This window comes from Myotis nattereri (genome assembly GCF_964212035.1).
Source record: "Myotis nattereri genome assembly, chromosome: 19".
NCBI classification, from domain to species: Eukaryota; Metazoa; Chordata; class Mammalia; order Chiroptera; family Vespertilionidae; genus Myotis; species Myotis nattereri.
The window spans coordinates 1,587,209-1,607,088 of NC_138095.1; the positions used below are offsets into that span (position 1 = coordinate 1,587,209).

At 57.7% G+C, this 19,880-nt stretch overlaps 1 protein-coding gene across 1 annotated transcript in view; it reads left to right on the forward strand.

Moving 5' to 3' along the window:
- SORL1 (sortilin related receptor 1) overlaps positions 1–19,880 on the forward strand; it is a 152,796-nt gene that overhangs the window by 70,490 nt on the left and 62,426 nt on the right. The window contains exons 16-22 of the mRNA XM_081113349.1: positions 758–843; positions 4,676–4,848; positions 5,703–5,834; positions 8,660–8,751; positions 10,538–10,784; positions 11,313–11,451; positions 18,693–18,866. Of these exons, the coding sequence (XP_080969475.1) occupies positions 758–843; positions 4,676–4,848; positions 5,703–5,834; positions 8,660–8,751; positions 10,538–10,784; positions 11,313–11,451; positions 18,693–18,866 (1,043 nt within the window). The remainder of the gene's footprint in view (positions 1–757; positions 844–4,675; positions 4,849–5,702; positions 5,835–8,659; positions 8,752–10,537; positions 10,785–11,312; positions 11,452–18,692; positions 18,867–19,880) is intronic.

A 19,880-nucleotide genomic window follows, 5' to 3' on the forward strand; every position in this document is an offset into this window, starting at 1 on the left:
AGAGGGAAAGATAGAGAGAAACATCAGTGTGAGAGAAACACATCGATTGGTTGCCTCCTGTACACACCCGACCAGGGCCCAGGCTGGGGAGGTATGTGCCCTTAACTGGAATCTAACCCAGAACCCTTTGGTCTGCAGGCCAATGCTCTATGCCCTGAGCCAAACCAGCTAGGGCTCGGCAAGCAGGTTTCAGGTAGCTCGGGCAATATTTAAAGTCAGGATGTTTGTAAACTCTTCCATCCGCAGTGAGAAAAAAGGGCAAGTCTGTAAGGTCCTCTACAACTTGACCTGTATCTGAAGTCATACGTTTCAGCACGGCACATCGTCAGAGGAGTTTGGGGGAAATATGTGTAAAAGTTGTGTGCAGAAGAGCGCTCCCGTTTGTCTGAGCTGCTCCTGATTCCAGGCAGCGCTGGGCCTGAGGGATCAAGCAGCCCTTCCTGTTCTATGGGGAAATGAGCAGATGAACCCTCTGTGTATGCTGGGAATGCGTTCCAGTCACAGAGCCTTTAAAAAAATATATATATTTTTTATTGATTTCAGAGGGGAAGGGAGAATCATTGATTGGCAGCCTCCTGCACGCCCCCTACTGGGGATCGAGCCGGCAACCCAGGCATGAGCCCCGACCCGAATTGTTCCCCAGACCCTTCAGTCCGCAGGCCGGTGCGCTCTCCACTGAGCACCCGGCTGGGGCTACGGAGCCTGGATGGCTGTTCTCTGATGTGTCTCACCTCTTGCTCTTGGGTTGGGTTGACAGCTATCGGAAGATTTCCGGGGACACGTGCAGTGGAGGAGATGTCGAAGCGCGACTGGAGGGAGAGCTGGTCCCGTGCCCCGTGGCAGGTAAGGGGCAGGGCTTCCCTTTGGCTTCTTGAGCCGTCGTCGGAATGTGGTGATGACCCCACGGCCTGTCTTGGTTCTCCCGACCTTGTGGAGAGAAAGAACGGAGTTAGTGTTTCTCAGAGCTTCCTAAACTTGGACCCAAACCCAACGTATTGTAACCGTATGACTTCACAGGAATGAAAAGTATTTTTGAAGGAAATCCCCTTTGTTCATTGAAAAACGCTCACTCAGCATCTGCTGTGGTCCAGGCATGGCGGGCGGGCGGCACCCGGCCTCTTGTTCCTTGACCTGCTTGTCAGAGCCGATGGGAAAGAGGCTTTTGGGGAAGTAGCTAGTGGCCTCTCTTATTTTTGTATTGCTTATTATAAATGATATTGTCATAGTTTTACACATTTCCGTGTGCTTTCCATGTGTTGTCATTTTAATCCCTGAGACATAATTAGCTCCATTTTTAAGAAATATGAGGAAGCATGTTCAGAGGAGAGGATGGAATGACTTCCTTGAAGGCCACACACCTGGTCAGTGACAGAGAAAAGCACACTCTCAGCCATGCTCTCGTGACCGCCCACGTGACGAGGGAACGTGCTTCCCGTGAGCACATGCATGCTAAAAACTCCTTTGGCGTGTGTGCACACGCTATATGTGTGTTCCAACATGTTTAAGCTGATTGAGCGGTGATGCACACATTGAGGTATTTGTGCTGTCACATGAAGTTATCCCTTTGCAAAGTGTTCATCCAGGCATCACTTCCTCCTTCACGCTCTTTCCAGTTCTCTTCATGGAAAGCTTCCTCATTGGCCCTGAGCCCTGCCTCCTGCTCAGGCCTCAGGGAAGGTGATGATTGACCTGAACTCCCACCCGCAGGTGGTGTCTAACTGAGCAGCCAAGAGTGCCCAGCAAATCCCGAGAGAAGCCGGCGTCTGTGCCAGCAGGGAGCGTGGCCTCTCGTTGGCTCACTGCTTGCCTGCTCGCCCTGTGTTTTGCACGCTTAGCTCATTCGGCCTTTGATTGAGTCTTCCATCATTGCCAGCGACCAGCATGCCTCGCTGTGGAGACGGCCGAGGAGCAGGCTGCAGCGGGTCTCACCAGGCGGGCGCTGGGCTGATGTAGCTCGCTGAGTGGGCTTAGTGATTGCTCCGAAGGAGCTGGAGTGCATACTTTTTAATAAATACTAGAGGCCTGGTGCACGAAATTCATGCACAAGGGGGTTCCCTCAGCCCAGCCTGCACACTCTCCAATCCGGGACCGCTGGCTCCTAACCACTTACCTGCCTGCCTTCCTGATCACCCCTAACCACTCTGCCTGCCTGCCTGATCACCCCTAACTGTCTGTGCCTGCCTGCCTGCCTGATCACCCCTAACTGCCTCTGCCTGCCTGCCTGATCACCCCTAACTGTCTGTGCCTGCCTGCCTGCTTGCCCCTAACTGCCTCTGCCTGCCTGCCTGATTGCCCCTAACCCCTCTTCCTGCCTGTCTGATCACTCCTAACTGCTCCCCTACTGGCCTGATCACCCCTAACTGCCTCTGCCTGCCTGCCTGATCACCCCTAACTGTCTGTGCCTGCCTGCCTGATTGCCCCTAACTGCTCTCCCCTGCCAGCCTGGTCACCCCTAACTGCCCCCACTACCGGCTTGGTCGCCCCTAACAGCCCTTCACTGCCAGCCTGGTCACCCCCAATGGCCCTCTCCTGCCGACCTGATCTCGCCCCCAACTGCCCTCCCCTGCCTGCCTGATTGCCCCTAACTGCCTTTGCCTCAGCCCCCACTACCATGGCCTTGTCCAGAAGGAAGTCGGACATCCAGAAGATGGCTGGTCGACCCAGTCTAATTAGTATATTACCCTTTTATTAGTATAGATAGATTATATAGGATAGGATTGCTTAAATGGGGGGAGGGGGCGCATTTTCAGCAGGAAGAGATGCTCTTGGCAGACAAAAATATATAATCCCTATATCTGGACTGATAGCCAGCCATATGCATTATACTGCCAAACTGGTCATTAAAAAATTGAACTGCTTTCTTACACCTTACACCAAACATCTGTTGCCCTTAAAACCCCTCCTCAGCCCCCACCTTAGGTTCTGCCTTTGCAGTTCACCCAGATTAGGTTCTGATTGGTCAGTTTCTATGTCAGTCAGTGTCAAAAGCTCCACCTCCTAGGCAGCCATTGGCTCCTCGCAGTTCACCCAGATTTGGTTCTGATTGATCGGTTTCTATGTCAGTCAGTGTCAAAAGCTCCGCCTCCTAGGCAGCCATTGGCTCTTCTGGGAAATCCAGAATGGCCCCGCTGACAGCTGTCTCTCTCTTCGGGCCTCTCTCCAGGCCTGACCTGCAGGCTCTGCAGCAGCTGCTGATCAGGCCCTGCCTCTCTCTCCGGGACTCTCTCTGGGCCTGATCTGCAGCCACCAGGCAGAGGCCAAGTCATTAGGTCTCCGGTCCAGCTTGGGCCAGGCTAATGACCTCGCCCCACCCACCGCCATCCCTTGCTGTGATAGGAGCCTGTGGGCACCAGGGGAAGGACTGAGAGGTGCTCCATTCACTTCCTGGTGACCAGTTGTCCGCCTGGTTAGGTCGTGATGGCCTTAGGCTATTATTAGTATAGGGAGTGGAATGGGGGGAATGGAATGGGGGGGAATGGAGTGAGGGCCACCAGGAACTGTGCAGACATTCAGCAAAGGGACTCGGGTTTGCACTGGGTCCGTCTGCTGCACATTGTCCAGTTGGGTACTTGGGCATTTTTAAATATATTTTTATTGATTCCAGAGAGGAAGGGAGAGGGAGAGAGATAGAAACATCAGTGATGAGAGGGCGTCATTGATTGGCTGCCTCCTGCACGCCCCACACTGGGTTCGAGCCTGAAACCTGGGCCTGTGCCCTGAACCCAGGACTTCAGTCCCCAGGCAGACTCTATCCACTGACCCACACCAGCCAGGGCAGAGGCTCGAGCTCTTGTAGTTATTCACGGGACATGAATTAAACCTCCTAGGAATCCCGGGCCTTTCTACAGGTTGAAAATGGCAACGTTACTATCTCCTTACCACAGAGGCAGCCTGTGAGGCTGTGGATAGCAACGCCTGCTCAGCCTCGGTCCTAGCTTCCTAGTCGTGTGGCCATGGGTGAATCACCTAACCTCTCTGCTCTCCATTTTCTGATCTGAAAATTGTGTTAATAGTAGTTCTGTCATTCTGCAGTTATGTGGATTAAACGATGCTTGGTACACAGTCTGTAGATTGTGTATAAGGACTTGTTAAAGACATAGAGTTTATGATAATTACGTTGTAAAGCATTTGTCAGTAGTCAAGAACAAATGTGTTATTATTGTTTTAAAAATAGAACAGGGTGATAAGATTGCCTCATGCCATTGTGAACAATATGTAATAGGCATGCAAATGGATTAGCAAGCTTGGCTACACGTCTTCAGTGGCGAGTGGCTCTGGCCCATGATGGTGGTGCCACGCGGGCAGTCCTGGCGGGCAGTCCCGATGGGCGGCGTGCTGGGGGCTGCTGGTCCTTGTCAGGTGTGACTGACGCCGTTGAGGCTGAGCTCAGCATCTTGGATGATGGAGCATGCCTGCGGGGGGGTGGGGGGGTCTAGATTAAACAAAGGAAAGGAGCATGACACACGTGGCGGAGGAGAAACTCCCGTAAGATCCACAGGAGCTTGAGCAACCTGCCCAAGCGGGAGATGTGCCCCCGTCCACCGTCCACCGTCCACCTGACGCCCGTGCTCCCCCCGACCCCCATCGACCCCGCGTGCCAGCGGCTCCGAGGTGTGTGTGAGAACCAGGCCAGGGTGCAGAGACCCCGCTCACGCTCTGTCTGTGGTCTGTGCAGAGGAGAACGAGTTCATCCTGTTTGCCACGCGCAAGTCCATCCACCGCTATGACCTGGCCTCGGGCGCCACCGAGCAGCTGCCGCTCTCCGGCCTGCGGGCCGCGGTCGCCCTGGACTTCGACTACGCGCGCAACTGCTTGTACTGGTCCGACCTGGCCTTGGACCTCATCCAGGTGAGTGGTCCTGGGGGCCGTGCTTGCATCGCCCGATAGATACGCTTCCTTCCGCGTGGCCCGAGGAGGCGGGTGCCAGAGGGCTCGGCCTCGCTCGCCTCCGGGCCGGCTGATGCAGTGCGGACAGGGCGCCTTCCTTTCCCTGCGGGGGGGACTGGACACTCCGAGTGCCGGCGCGTAGTCACTTCCTGTCGCACACGTGCCTTCGGCGCCTTCTCCCCAGGCCACGGAGTCCGGCTTCGCTGTGGCTGTGTACTCACCACGTTGGCGTCTGGGCGCAGCGAGGACAGAGGCGGGCTGTGCAGGTCCCCGCAGGCCCGGAGAGCCACAGCCTGCACCCTGCATTTCAAAGCAGAGCTGTTGGGTCTTCAGTCCTTTTAGAAAAGCAAGTTCAACAAGTTTATCCGGACTTCTCAGCCGACAGAAATTTCACGGGCTCGACAAATTTCACGGGCTCGGGTGTGTGAGGGGGGGCACGGGGTGACTGCTGAGGTCTCTCCCCACAACGGCACCCGAGGGCTAAGAGCCTCGCCAGGGAGCGACTATGAAAAGCAGACAGAGGGGCTTAACAGGAATGCCAGCCTGCGTCGCTCACCTGAAGAGCGAACAGCGCCTGCCCCGGCCTGGCTGCGGGGCGGCGCCCAGGCTCACAGACCCCTGCAGGGTGCCGCTCTGTCTAGTTCTCTGCTTCACAGGAAGCCGTCCACCCACGAGACGTGCACTGATTCACCCGCTGCTTCATCAGGAAAGCTCACTGGTGCCGGCCAGGCCCGCCGCGGGAGGGTGCCGGTCGGTGGGCTCACTTGGCGAGGTCCTTGGGCATTTCACACAGTTGCTGCTTCTTCCCTCGCCAGCGCCTCTGTCTGAACGGGAGCACCGGGCAGGAGGTGATCATCAGCTCCGGCCTGGAGACCGTGGAGGCCTTGGCCTTCGACCCGCTCGGCCAGCTGCTGTACTGGGTGGACGCCGGCTTGAAGAAGATTGAGGTGTGTGTGCCCTGTCCTTACTCAGCGAGTCGGACTCCAGCCAGGCGGGACTGACGGGGCCGGTGGTCAGGTTTTACTCGGCGGCCCCGCGCCTCGAGCAGGAAGGAAGGGGCTGGTCTCTGAACGCGGCTCTCGGCCGCGAAGGGCCCCCCACAGAACGCAGGCACCTGCCCAGCAGGTTTCATGCAGGAGCCTGAAAGGTTCTGTTCGGTAGAGGAAACAGAGTGGTAACAACGACAATAATAGTATCGTCCCATCGTCATGATTATTTTAAACATTTTTATTGATTTCAGAGAGGAAGAGGGAGAGAAACATCAGTGAGAGAAAATCATTGATTGGCTGCCTCCTGCATGCCCCCTACTGGGGATCAAGCCTGTGACCTGGGCATGAGCCCTGCCCTACAGGAATCGAACCTGAGACCCTTCAGGCCACAGGCCGACGCTCTGTCCACTCTGCCAAAGTGGCTAGGCCCATAGCATCATTATGCTGCTCTGCCATTGGCACTCTGATGGCATGGTGGTCGGTTAGAGTGATAATGACAGCAGCATTGTCGTCATCACCATCATCGTCACTGAGTGCGATGACACGTACACTGTGCCCGCCCCTGCTGGAGCCTTGGCAGGACTTATTTGATTGACTTCTCCCAACACCCAGCAGGGTCGCTCTTCCTGTATCCTCACTTCCTCCATCTGCAGCTGAGCCGACCCCGGCACATGCAGCTGAGCCGACCCCGGCACATGCAGCTGAGCCGACCCCGGCACATGCAGCTGAGCCGACCCCGGCACATGCAGCTGAGCCGACCCCGGCACATGCAGCTGAGCAGCGGCTGCCTCTGTGCCCTTCCTCCCCGTGGGATGGGCACTGCCTCTGTGCCCTTATTCCCGTACTCCCTGTGGGGCGGACACTGCCTCTGTGCCCTTATTCCCGTACTCCCTGTGGGGCGGGCACTGCCTCTGTGCCCTTATCCCTGTGGGGTGGGCACTGCCTCTGTGATCCTGTTCCCTGTGGGGTGGGCACTGTCTCTGTGCCCTTATTCCCGTGGGGTGGGCACTCCCTCTGTGCCCTTCCTCCCTTTGGGGTGGGCACTGCCTCTGCGATCCTGTTCCCTGTGGAGGTGGTGCGTGGGGCAAGGGGAAGCAGGTGGCCGCAGAGCCCAGGGAGGTTGCAAGACATGAGCGCAGGTGAGAGGTAGGCCTGGGTCCCCCTGTATTCCAGCGGCCGAGGGACTTGGCCGCAGGTTCATGTGTCCGTCAGCCATTGGCAAATGCAATGCTTTCCGAGTGCGTGGTACCTGCCAGGAGCTGCTTCGCCTTGTGATGGCACAGTGGAGGCGAGGCATGTAGGCTCAGGTGAGGGATAGAGCTTATTTTTTATTTTTTAAATATATTTTTATTTATTTCAGAGAGGAAGGAAGAGGGAGAGAGAGAGATAGAAACATCAATGATGAGAGAGAAGCATTGATTGTTTTCCTCCTGCACGCCCCTACTGGGGATTGAGCCCACAACCCAGGCATATGCCCTTGACTGGAATCGAACCTACAACCCTTCAGTCTGCAGGCCAACACTCTATCCACTGAGCCAAGCTGGCTAGGGCTGAAGGGTAGAGTTTAGTGGAGAAGCAAAATGACGTGGAAATGGGCAGTCACGCCTGGTGGTGGTGCGTGCTGCATTGGGGGCGCCCAGTGAGAACATCAGACAGGCAGTGGGCAAGCACAGCGAGGGGAGAGGCGCGGTGGGGGCGCACAGCGAGGGGCAGAGGAGCCTTGGGGCGCACAGCGAGGGGAGAGGCGCGGTGGGGGCGCACAGTGAGGGGCAGAGGAGCCTTGGGGCGCAGCACCTGAGCTGAACCCTGACAGAGGTGGGTCCCTGGAGGGTTCTCCTGGGGCAGTGAGAGGAGAATGGAAGGGCACAGGGCCTGCCACAGGGAGCTCTGCTGTTGGTCCCTTTTTTCGTTGTTAATCTCACTTGAGGATATTTTTCCTTGATTTTTGGAGAGAGTGGGAGAGAGAGGGAAAGACAGAAACATCGCTTGGTTGCCTCCTGCACGAGCCCTGACCAGGGCCCAGGCCAGGGAGGAGCCTGCAACCGAGGTACACGCCCTTGACCAGAATCAAACCCAGGAATCTTGGGTCCGCAGGCCGATGCTCTATCCACTGAGCCAACCGGCCGGGCTGCTGCTGGTCTTGTCCGTGTCTCTTCTTTAGCGGTGTGTGGCCTGTGCTCTGTGGCCAGCAGGAAGCAGGCAGAGCCGTGCTCACACTCGCACAGGCACTGCTCGTGCAAACTGGTGTAAAACTAGAGGCCCACTGAGCAAGGTGTTCAGACGACGTGGCAGAGGAGGGGGCCTGCGGTGAGTTTGAAGGAAGGACAGGCTTTGATTAGAGAGCAGAGGACAGGCCCGGGGAGATGGCAGAAGCAGGCGGGCTCGGAACGGTGGGGAGACAGGCCTTGGGAAGTCGTAGGAGCTGAAGTAGAAGCGAGAGAATGTGGGACCAGCCTGTGGAGGCTTAACTGCAAGGCTGTGACGTTGAGGCTTTGCTCTGTGACGGTGTGGCGCCGGGCGGCTGGGGCCTGGGCCGCAGGCGGCTTCAGTAAGTAAACACATGAGTGCGGGGCAGGCGTCGTGCCTGGGCGCCGGCCGGTGCTGGCGCCTCTGCGGGAGCCAGAGGAAAGGCCACGCTGACCAGGAAGAGCGGCAGATTGCCCAGGTCAGGCCGGAGCGGAACCGCGTGGCATGGAGGGGCCTGTCTGCAGGCAGGAGCTGGACGGAGGCCGCGAGGACCTCTGACCCATCTGGGCCCTTTTCTCTTCCTTCATGTTTGTCAGGTCGCTCATCCTGATGGTGACTTCCGGCTCACGATCGTCAATTCCTCTGTGCTCGATCGGCCCCGCGCTCTGGCCCTCGTGCCCCAGGAGGGGTAAGTGTGGCCCCGTGGAAGACGGTGTGAGTCCGAGGCTGCAGCAGACAGACTCACGGATGCAGATTGCTGGGCAAAAGCTGCTTCTCAGGATTGTGGTTGTAATAAGCTGTTACCCGAGTTTGAAACCCTAGTCTTTGTCAGGTGACTTTTCACCAGCAAGCATCCGGATTTCTTAGACATCCAGATGTCCACATCTGTGGGGAGTTTCTCCAACCAAAGGGAACATCAAGGCCTGGCCAGCGTGGCTCAGTGGTTGAGCATCGACCTATGAACCAGTTCGATTCCCGGTCAGGGCACATGCAGGCTCGAACCCCAGTAGGGGGCGTGCAGGAGGCAGCTGATTGATGATTCTCTCTCATCATTGATGTTTCTCTCTCTCTCTCTCTCTCTCTCTCTTCCTCTCCCTCTCTGAAATCAATAAAAACATATTAAGAAAAGGTAATATTAAAGCTTTTCTGTAGACATAGGTCTGATTGGATAGTGTGAGGATTCTTTTTCTTTTAATACCACACACACATTTATTGTAGCATTTGTTTTATTTTTTAAAATTTATCTTTATTGTTGAGAGTATTATAGATGCCCCCCTTTTAACCCTCATTGCCCCCCTCCACCAGCCCCTGCCCCACCCTGGCCTTCACCACACTACTGTCCGTGTCCACGGGCAGTGCATTTCTTGCATGGTCCACACATTTAAAAAGCATCCTCGGGTGTGAATGAACAACAACAAAAATCTGAAAGTAAATCTGAAAGCAAATGCATATGCCCTTATGCATTTGATTCAAAACATTGAAAGAGAACAGAAGTTTATGAAGTGGACAGTACTGTTTCTCCTTCTCACTATTAACTGTTTGCCTCACATTTCCAGGGGTTAGTGGTTGGTTGTGTCTCTTTCAGAATTTCTTAGCCCACATACAAGCACATATCTTCAAAACACTCAGACACATACATGTATATGCCAAATAGAGCACTAAGATATGCATTGTACTATTCTGCATATGTTAAATTTCTTTTTATTGGTTACAGAGAGGAAGGAAGAGGAAGAGAGAGATAGAAACATCAGTGATGAGAGAGAATCATTGCTTGGCTGCCTCCTGCATGTCCCCCACTGGGGATTGAGCCCACAACCCAGGCATGTGCCCTGACTGGGAATCTAAGCATGACCTTCTGATTCATAGGTCGATGCTCAACCACTGAGTCATGCCGGCCGGGCCATATATTAAAAGTTTAATATGTTTTGAAGATGGTTTCATATGAGCACCTATAGACTTTAGGCTGCATAATTTTCTTTTGTATGTATCATAATGTATCACTTTTCCTACAGATTAAAATACATATATGTATACACACACAAAAATACATACATGTTTTATTTAAAAAATTATTTTTGCTAGTGTGAATAGTCTTTGCTACGATGACCATCATTTTTATGTTACCTTTGTATCACTCGATTATATACATAGAAAATGCCCAGTAAAGGAACTTTTGGGTCAAGGAATGAAATGGTTTAGGTATTCTGATTACATACTGTGATAATAAGACTGAAATAACCCACTGGTGGGAGGGCCTCCCCCGGGGAGCAGGGCCCAAGCTCCTGTCCCTGTGCTGGTGGGAGGGCCTCCCCGGGGAGCAGGGCCCAAGCTCCTGTCCCTGTGCTGGTGGGAGGGCCTCCCCCGGGGAGCAGGGCCTGCTCTCCTGTCCCTATGCTGGTGGGAGGGCCTCCCCGGGGAGCAGGGTCTGCTCTCCTGTCCTGGGATCTGGTGACACGTGCTCTCCGGTTGCACAGGGTGATGCTCTGGACCGACTGGGGAGACCTGAGGCCGGGCATTTACCGGAGTGACATGGACGGCTCTGCTGTGCGCTCCCTCGTGTCAGAGGACGTGAAGTGGCCCAATGGCATCTCCGTGGACGAGCAGTGGGTCTACTGGACGGACGCCTACCTGGACTGCATCGAGCGGGTCTCCCTCCGCGGCCAGCAGCGCTCGGTCCTCCTGGGCGGCCTCCCGCACCCCTATGCCATCGCGGTCTTCAAGGTGGGGCTCCCTCCCGCACCCCTGTCCCCTGCATGGCAAACGGGCTGGGTGTTTGCAGGGAGGCTAGTCTAACCTCTAGAAGAGACTCATTTCCGAATTCGAGGCTGTTTGTTTCAGCCCATTCAGAGGGATGCAGACAGGTGCCTGGTGCCCGGTTTCAGCTCCGGCCCGCGTCTCTGGGAAGCTTTGCCCAGCCTCGGTGTGGCCCCCGAGGAGCCTGTACCTGTGGGGCCGGCCACCCCGCGTGGACTCTAGAATGAAAGGTTCTCCCAACATTGAGGAGGAGATTTCAAACGGGAGGTTGGGCTCGTGGGCAAACATGAGTGTCGACTGAATCGTTTCTTTCGGGCAGTGCCTTAGTGTGGGTACTGGCTGAGGTTTGGATGGTCTCCTGACTCGCATCGTGTGGGGCCCAGAGGGGGGCCCACAGGGGCCGCGGCGGCGCCGTCCCTCCCCGGCAGCTCCACTTCTCGCCGAGGCCCGGAGGGAAGCCCGAGTCACACTGAAGAGCCGCCGTTTTCTTTTCAGAACGACCTCTACTGGGACGACTGGTCACAGCTCAGCATCTTCCGAGCGTCCAAGCAGGGCGGGTCGCAGGAGGAGCTGCTGGCCGGCCAGCTCCCGGGGCTGATGGACATGAAGGTTTTCTACAAGGGGAAGACCGCTGGTAAGGGCGCCTCCTCCCTCCCCTCCTTGGTGGGTCTCAGAAAAGGGCTGGGTGCTGGCAGCCTCCCCCCAGCAGCTCCGCAGCCTCAGCCAGTCTCAGCCGGTCACAGCCAGAATCAGCCAGTCACAGCCAGAATCAGCCAGCCTCAGCCAGAATCAGCCAGTCTCAGCCAGTCTCAGCCAGAATCAGCCAGTCTCAGCCAGAATCAGCCAGTCTCAGCCAGAATCAGCCAGTCTCAGTGGCAGGCACACCGATCACTTCTTGCCAACGCCATTGTGATTCCTGTTCTAATGAGACACCGCAGCTGCAAGAGGCGTGCCTTGCCCGCCCGCGCTGGTGGTTGGTAGGTGAGTCCAGCCTCCCGTTCTCGTCCCCTGCTGAGTGGGGATGTGCCCTCCGCTGCAGCCAGAGGGGCCCCGCATGTGCTTCGTTCCTGCCACACCCCTGTCCCAGGGCCACGCTGCCCGCACTCCCTTCCCCGGGGCTGCGCTGCTTCCCGGCAGGATCCCGTCTGGGTCTCGTGGCTCAGATGAGCACGCGTCTGCCGTGGTAGAGGTGCTGCTGAATGATGACTCGCTGTCCCCACCATGAAGCGTGGTTCTACCAGAGCGTGGCACTTAGTAGGTGCTGCTTCACGTTTGTTGGAAGAAGACGGATGAGGAGGAGCTACGGTCAGTAGCTTTCCTACAGATTGTTGGCTGCAGCTGCTGAGATGCTGGGAGGCTCTGGCCTCTGGGTCCTGGAGGCGAGCTGTTCTGTGGAAGTGCCCTGTGCCCTATGCCCTTTCCCTCTGTTGACCTCAGCGCACGGTGGGCACAGAGAAGGGGGCAGTCTCTCCACGGATAGCCTTTCAGGAAGCGCCTCTTTGGCTGCAGGGTTTGGTGGCCCTGAGTCGGCTGACTCCCTGGCCGGACACACGGCCGGGCTCTGGTTTGAATTAGAATGTGACATTGTCCTGCCGGCTTGGCTGGCCCTGTGCTCAGAGAAAATTGACAAAGGGAAGTAATACGGTTAGAGATACCATAACCCTCCTGGGACCAGTGCGGGCGCAGAGAACTGTAAGGCAATATTGTTATGTCCTCGCGGCTGACCTGCGGTGGGCAGGGCTGGAACGGGATCCGTGGTTAGAGATTTGGGAGTGACATCTTAGAGAGGAATTTGTTTTCCCAAGGGCCCCTGGCAGCCCAGGGGCTGAGTTTTGTTCCAATTCTGCCACGAAGTGGAGAGGCCACATTCGTTCTTAGAGGAGGTGCCTGGCCTGAACTGGGGCGATGAAGGGATCAGCTCCCAGCTCGTGACTGAGCCGTGGCGAGGACACCAGCCCGCTGACCACCATTTCTCAGCTCCCGCCTGGCCCAGGAGGCCGGTCTGCACCTGACGCGTCCCTGTGAGCATGCGCGTCCCCGTGAGCACAGGCCGCTCCTGAAACACAGCAGTCAGCGGAGCCGCCCCCCTGGCCCTCAGGCCCCTGTTGGCAGGTTGCTTCCTCCCGGCTGGCCTGCAGCCACACTTCGGGGAAGGGGCTTGGACGTGAAGGGGAAGTCGTGCTGTCGGCTGCTTCCCGGAGACCTGCCGCCGTCCCGGGGCTGGAGCAGCAAGGCTGTGATCTCTCCGACGGGCCGTGGGTTACATCGAGGCCTTTGCACAGCCTCTGGCTGCCGCACAGCTCATGTGCAGTGGGGTGTCTCCTGGCCTTCAGCTTGGCTCGAGCCTGCCTGCTCCTTTGGACACTGAGAATATGGCAGATCCCTGTTCCGGGGGCCAGTCCTGGTGCCAGGCAGTCTGTTGTTTTTGTTGTCTGCTCGTGGCACATGGAGGACTTTCTGTGAGTGTAAAATAAAGATGATAATAACTACATTTATTTAGGCATTGTGACGTCATCATGTGAGAAATGCTCACCTGTCCGAATTAAAATAACGGACACAGAGACAGAAGTACAGCGAAAACGAGACTTTGATGCACGCTCAAGCGTGGGTGTCCGTCCGGTTGTGCAGAAACACTTGGGGCAGCGAGCACAACCCATTTACTCAGTCCCTCCTCTGGCTCCTCATTGGCTGAGCATCATGGTCACCTGTTCCCTCATAGGTCGCCTAGGTCTGCTCTCTCCCATTGGGCCATTTAAGAGGATGGGCTGAGGCTTTTCCCAGATGCCTCCACCTCCCCCTGTCGAGTTGAGGCGGCACCTTGGGAGTTTCCTCCATGATGCTGGCCCACGTGCACAGCTCTTTGTTCATACATCCTCTCCCTTCCTCCCCACATTCTGGCGTCCTGGGGAAACTCAGCAGCCGGTTCCATCCAAAGCCGGCCATGCTGGGGTGGACCACAGGGGCCCACTTCCCACAGTGAGCACCCACATGTGCTTGATGGGTTCTGGGACCTCAGTTCATCTTTCCCAAACCCATGTGCACCATCCATATTTCCATTTGATTGACGAGGACGTGGACATGGACAGAGTCGGGCTTAGTAACTCTGCGTCGCACGCTGAGTGAGTGGCAAGAACCTGAACTGCGGCTGCGTTGACCCGCTCGGCTGCTGCTGCCGCCCCCGAAGCCACAGGGCCTGGTTCACGGCCGACTCAGCAGTTTCACTGGTTCTGTCTGTGATAGAACTTTGTTCCTTCGGAACGTTTGTCAGTTTGAGCTGCTTGCTTTCCGACAGCTGCGTTTTCCATCCTGACACCCGGCTGGTTTGTGCGTGGAATCACTGGGGCTTGTTCTTCAGTCTTTTCCTGAAGCAGCTGACTTTGCGAGGCTGTTGATATGGTTAGTATGTGGGGGCCCTTGGAATTCTTCCTCAGAGCCTGCAAGCAGCACATGCTTTTAACTGCTTATAATGAGGGCAGGTATGCATTTTGGGGTGGGTTTGAGTTCAGTCATTGCCAAGTGTATAGATGACTAAGGTAGTAGTTTTGACTCCGAACTGGCTCCATTACAGGCCCAAGGTTCGTGTTCCTGATGCTTCAAAAAAAGAAAAAAAAGGCCGATACGTATTCAGTGAGCCAGCGTTTGGAGCAGGCAAAGGTTTATTGGTTGAGAAGGCCTTGCTAGAGGAGACGGGAGAACTGGTTCTCAAGTCCATCTTGGGAAAGACTGGACCCCATCGTCGTTCACTGTTAAGGGAAAGGAGGAGGGCAAGGCCAGGGGTGCTTGCTGGCCCGGGGCCGGCCAGATCCCAGGCTCGAAGGGAAATGTGGGCTTCCAGACCCTCTGTTTCTGCTGATGCCAGTCCCGCTGCGGAGGCGCCGGGGAGTCTGAAAACAGTCACTCTCTGTGCTCATTGCCTCTCGGCTGTGCCGGCGGCTGTGCTGGCGGGGATTGCCTCTGGGAAGCGCATGTCACCCCGGAGCGCAGCCTGCAGGCCCTCCGAGGGGGCAGTCAGCCCAGCGCCTCCTGGAGGGGTTTCCCAAAGAGGATGTCAGGAAACCTGACTGACAGACACCCAGGGCCGGGCTCGGTCTTCTCAGGGGACCCCCTCCCTTCACACTGGGGTGATGCCCTTCCTGTTCCCCGTCCTCCCACACTGACTGGTCCGGTGGGAGGGCCGGGCTCGGTGCTTTGTTGGACTGCACCCCTGCCCTCCAGGCTCCCCCTGGCACAGTGGCCCTGTTTCCTGCACCTGCCTGCCTCTCGGGGTCAGCGACTGGGTCCGCAGGGCTTGGGGTTTGCCCTGAGACTGGTCTCATGCGTCTCTGTCTAGCCGGGCTCCTGAACACTGCGTTCCATTCTGGCTTCTGTGCTTTTGGCTCTTGCCTCTTCGCATAGGAGCATTTGCTCTTCGTGTGAAAATGTTAGTATTTTATAGACACAACCCGTGTGAAAATATCCTGATTGAAATTTTCCAAACATTCGATTATCGTTCAGTGTCTTGGCGTATTGGGTGATGTGTCGTCTTTTTGCTACAGGACAGGAGAGGGGCTCGTCTCCCCAGTTGCTCGTGGAAGTGGGGTTCCCGGGGAGCCACTGAACCAGTATGTCAGAGCCCCAGGGAGGGTGAGGCAGGGTAGAAGCTGTATGTCCGAGGATTCCCCCTGGGTTTCCACAGCCCCCCCCCCCCCACCCTCGTCCCGTCATAGCAGCGCGGCTGGGCTTCAGCAGAGCGAGAATCAGAGCCCGTGTCCCGGGGGTCCTGTCCCTGTGGGAGCCGGGTCCAGCCCAGCACCAGCTGGCTCAGTGTGTGTCCCCGCAGGCCACCGTCCCTCGCGTGTGGGGTCTGCATGCCATGGGCCACCGTCCATCGCGTGTGGGGTCTGCATGCCGTGGGCCACCGTCCATCGCGTGTGGGGTCCGTGTGCAGTGGGCCACCGTCCATCGCGTGTGGGGTCCGCGTGCCGTGGGCCACCGTCCATCGCGTGTGGGGTTTGTGTGCCGTGGGCCACCGTCCATCGCGTGTGGGGTCCGTGTGCCGTGGGCCACCGTCCATCGCGTGTGGGGTCCGTGTGCCGTGGGCCATCGTCCATCACGTGTGGGGTCCGTGTGCCGTGGGCCACCGTCCATCGCGTGTGGGGTCCGTGTGCCGTGGGCCACCGTCCATCGCGTGTGGGGTCCGCATGGCACATGGCTGTGGAGGAAACGCAGGCAGGAAGCAGACAAGGGGACCCAGGAGCCAAAAGCCAAGCACAGCAAGAGCTGGGCCCTGAGAGGGAAGCCCTTTGCTGAGGGGGTTACCATTCACTCCAGTCCTCAGGCTTGCAGTGGCCACACCCGCCCTGCCAGCCATGCCCGTCCCCAGGTGATTGACACCCAGCACCTTCCCTGTGTCACTGGGCACGGGCCGGAGAGCGAGAAGCTGCGGCTTCCTGGTGAGGCTGCTCCAGGGACGCCTCTGCAGGGCCTGGCTTCCCGGCTCCTTCCCGGGAGGAGGAGCGGGCTGACTGCAGCGGCCTCACCTTGCGCAGTGTGTGGGTGCCGTCCTGTGGAGAATGACTCCTGAGTGGCAGCCCCGCATTCCCGCCCGCAGCCTGGCCGCGCCCCTGAGGGAAGGAGTGGGCGCCTACCGGGAGCGGGTCCATCCTAGCTGTTTCAAGGGACCTGGCGTATATGGCATACTGTTCTTAATATGTTTGCTCCCCTTCTTGGCACTATGTGTTTTAACCAAGGTCACCTCTCTGAGAAAGGTTGTTTCCCCAGGTAGGGATTTTCCCCTGAAGTTAGGGAGGGAATAAAACCCCTCAACTAAGTGCCAGGCGGGTAATTAATCACTTTAACTACAAACAATCATGCTTAAGCTATGTAATCTTTACTCCCTGGAATGGAGATAAGAAACGCCCTAACCTTTGGAATAGAGATTGATAGGATTGAATCAACTGGTATAAATACAGATGTAACAAGATAGCGAGAGACAGAACTTAGAAGACAGAACCTACACAGAACCTAGAGACAGAACCTAGACACAGAACCTACACAGAACGTTCTCTAGAGACAGAAGAACTTCGCTGGAGAGAACATGGCAAAAGATCCTGGACAGAAACTGGCAACAGAACCTAGCGAGGGAACATGGCTACAGAACCTGGCTGGAGAACCTGGAGAACCTAGCAAGAGAACATGGACACAGAACCTGGCTGGAGATCCTAAGCAGAACCTCTCTGGAGATCCAGACCAGAACTTGGCTGGAGATCCTGGCTAGAGATCCTGGCTAGGCTGCTGATCAACTGAACACTGTCTCCATGTCCTTCCTTCTTCGCCGACTCCGTCTACGCCTTTGGGAACCCCTGGACCTGCTGGGGCAGGACCCCAGCAGGCGCCCCTGTGGAGCGGAGCGGGCGCAGCCCAGGTGTCTGGCATGTGTGCTGGGGTTGGCTGTGCTGTGGTGCCGTCAGCCTTTAGGGTTATGAGGTTGCGTGGGGGACCCTTGGATGTTCGTCCCCTGGATTTCCCTCCGTGGGTGGGTGTGTTCTATCTGTTTAGTCACGTCTTGTAATCCGTGGCCTTGCCTCTGGGAGATGGCGATGTTTGTTGTTATGTTTGCCGGTTAACGCTGATACGGGGCCCACACATCCAAATGGCCCATCGCCCGCCCGGCACTGATGGCCACGGGTGAACCCGTCTTCCAGCCGCAGGCCGAAGGCCCGGCTCGGCAGGCACGGTGGCGTCTGGCTGCAGGGGACAGGTCACCGGTCTGATGCTGGCGGGTCTCTGCCTGTGAGGGGACAGCGGGAGGCTCCCCATCCGCTGAGCTTTATCAGAGACGCATGTTTATTTTTTCCATCTTGATGCCGACGAGCCCACAGGAGAGGAAAACGGCGCCTCTCACAGTCTGGGCGCGTGCTGCTCCGTGGCCTGCGTTCCGTTGCTGCAAAGGGTTTATGCTCCTCTGGCGTCCGCCCCAAAGACGCTGCATCTAGGGAAGCACTGTGTGCGTCCTGGCTCAGCCAGTGTCCTCTCCAGCACAGGGAGGGCTAGGAGCTCCGTCCGCCATCCTCTCAGAAAGCCGAGAGGGACGTTTGGACACAGTGGGAGGGATGCCCACGGACTGGTCTGTGTGTGGGTTTGTGGTGTGGCAGCAGAGCCTGATGAGGCCTGTGGCAGGTTCCTCCCCCTCCTCCTCTTCCCCTGCCTCTCCCCTCCCCCCCTCCTCCTCTTCCCCTGCCTCTCCCCTCCTCCTACCTCCCTCACCTGCCTCTCCCCTCCCCCTCTCCCTCTCTCTTGCCTCTTCCCTCCCCCTCCCCCCTCACCTCTCACCTGCCTCTTCCTCCCCCTAACCCCCTCACCTGCCTCTCCCCTCCCCCCTGCGCCCCTTTCCCCTCCCCCGCCCCCTGTCTCTCTCAACCCACCCCTCCCCTCTCTCCCCTCCTCTTCTCTCTCGCGCCCCCCGTCCCGCGCCCCCCGCCCCCCCCCCACATCCCCACTCTGCTTCTCCCCTCCCCCTCCCCTGCCTCTCCCAGGTCCCTGGTGCTGTCCAGCCCGGACTCTGCATCCTCTGAGTTGGTCTTGGCCTCCACAGGTGGGGCTTGCCCTGCACCACCCCTGACGCCCCCAGAGGACTTTTCACCCACTCAGCTCCCTGGTTCCCGAGGTCGTCAGCCTCCCATTCTGAGTTCCCGGAGCCCAGCTCCTCTGGGGACTCTGGTCTGCAGGGCTGGGTGTGGGCAGGGACTTCCCTGAGGCTCTGAGCAGAGGGGTCCCAGGAGTGCCCGCACGGGCCACTTCCTCTCGTTCTCAGCCTCATACGAGGTGTCTGTGGAGGGGGAGCTGCTGTGGGGCCTCCGGGGTGAACATGTGTCCCTGACTCTGTGCCTCCCCCAGGGAGCAACGCCTGTGTGCCCAGGCCCTGTAGCCTGCTGTGCCTGCCCAAGGCCAACGGCAGCCGGAGCTGCAGATGCCCAGAGGGCGTGGCGGGCACCCAGCTCCCGGCCGGGGACCTGCAGTGCGAATGCCCGGGGGGCTACCAGCTGAAGAACAACTCCTGCGTGAAAGAAGGTGCGCTGCTTCCCTTCCCCCCTCCCCTTTCCCCCTCCACCCCTTCCCCCCTCCCCATCCCTCTTCCCCTTTCCCCCTCCTCCCCTTCCCTCCTCCCCTTTCCCCCTCCACCCCTTCCCTCCTCCTCCCCTTTCCCCCTCCCCTTCCCTCCTCCCCTTTCCCCCTCCTCCCCATCCCCTCTCCCCTTTCCCCCTCCTCCCCATCCCCCCTCCCCTTTCCCCCTCCTCCCCATCCCCTCTCCCCTTTCCCCCTCCTCCCCATCCCCCCTCCCCTTTCCCCCTCCTCCCCTTACTCCCTCCCCTTCCCCACTCCTCCCCATCCCTCTTCCCCTTCCCCCCTCCCCTTTCTCTCCCCCCTCCCCTCCTCCCCTTCCCTTCTCCCCTTTCCCCCTCCCCCCCTTTCCCTTCATCCTCCCCGTTCCCCCTCCTTGCCTTTCCCCCCTCCTCCCCCTTACCCCCTCCCCTTTCCTCCCCTTGCTCCCTCACTCTCTATTCCCTGACATCTTTGAGTTACTGAAATGCCCACAGTGGAAACAGCACCACTCCGAGCCTGCACACACCTGGCTCAGGGTCCACCATGGGACTTCAGTCCTCATTCAGGACAGCCCTGAGCTGTGATTTAAAAACTAGAGGCCTGATGCACGAAATTCATGCAAGGGGCTCGGCCCTCGCAGCCACAGCAGCTTGCCTCAGCCCTTGCAGCCCTGGCTTCGTTCAGAAGGTCGTCCAGAAGGACATCTGGAAGGTCGTTTGGCTGTCCAGTCTAATTAGCATATTATTCTTTTATTATTATAAACTAGAGGCCTGGTGCATGGAACTCGTGCACAGGGAGCGGGGTCGGTGTCCCTCAGCCCAGCCTGCACCCTCTCCAACCTGGGAGCCCTTGGGGGATGTCTGACTGCCGGTTTAGGCCCGATCCCACAGGCATTCGGACATCCCTCTCACAATCTGGGACCACTGGCTCCTAACTGCTCACCCAACTGCCTGCCTGATCGCTCCTAACCACTCTGCTGCC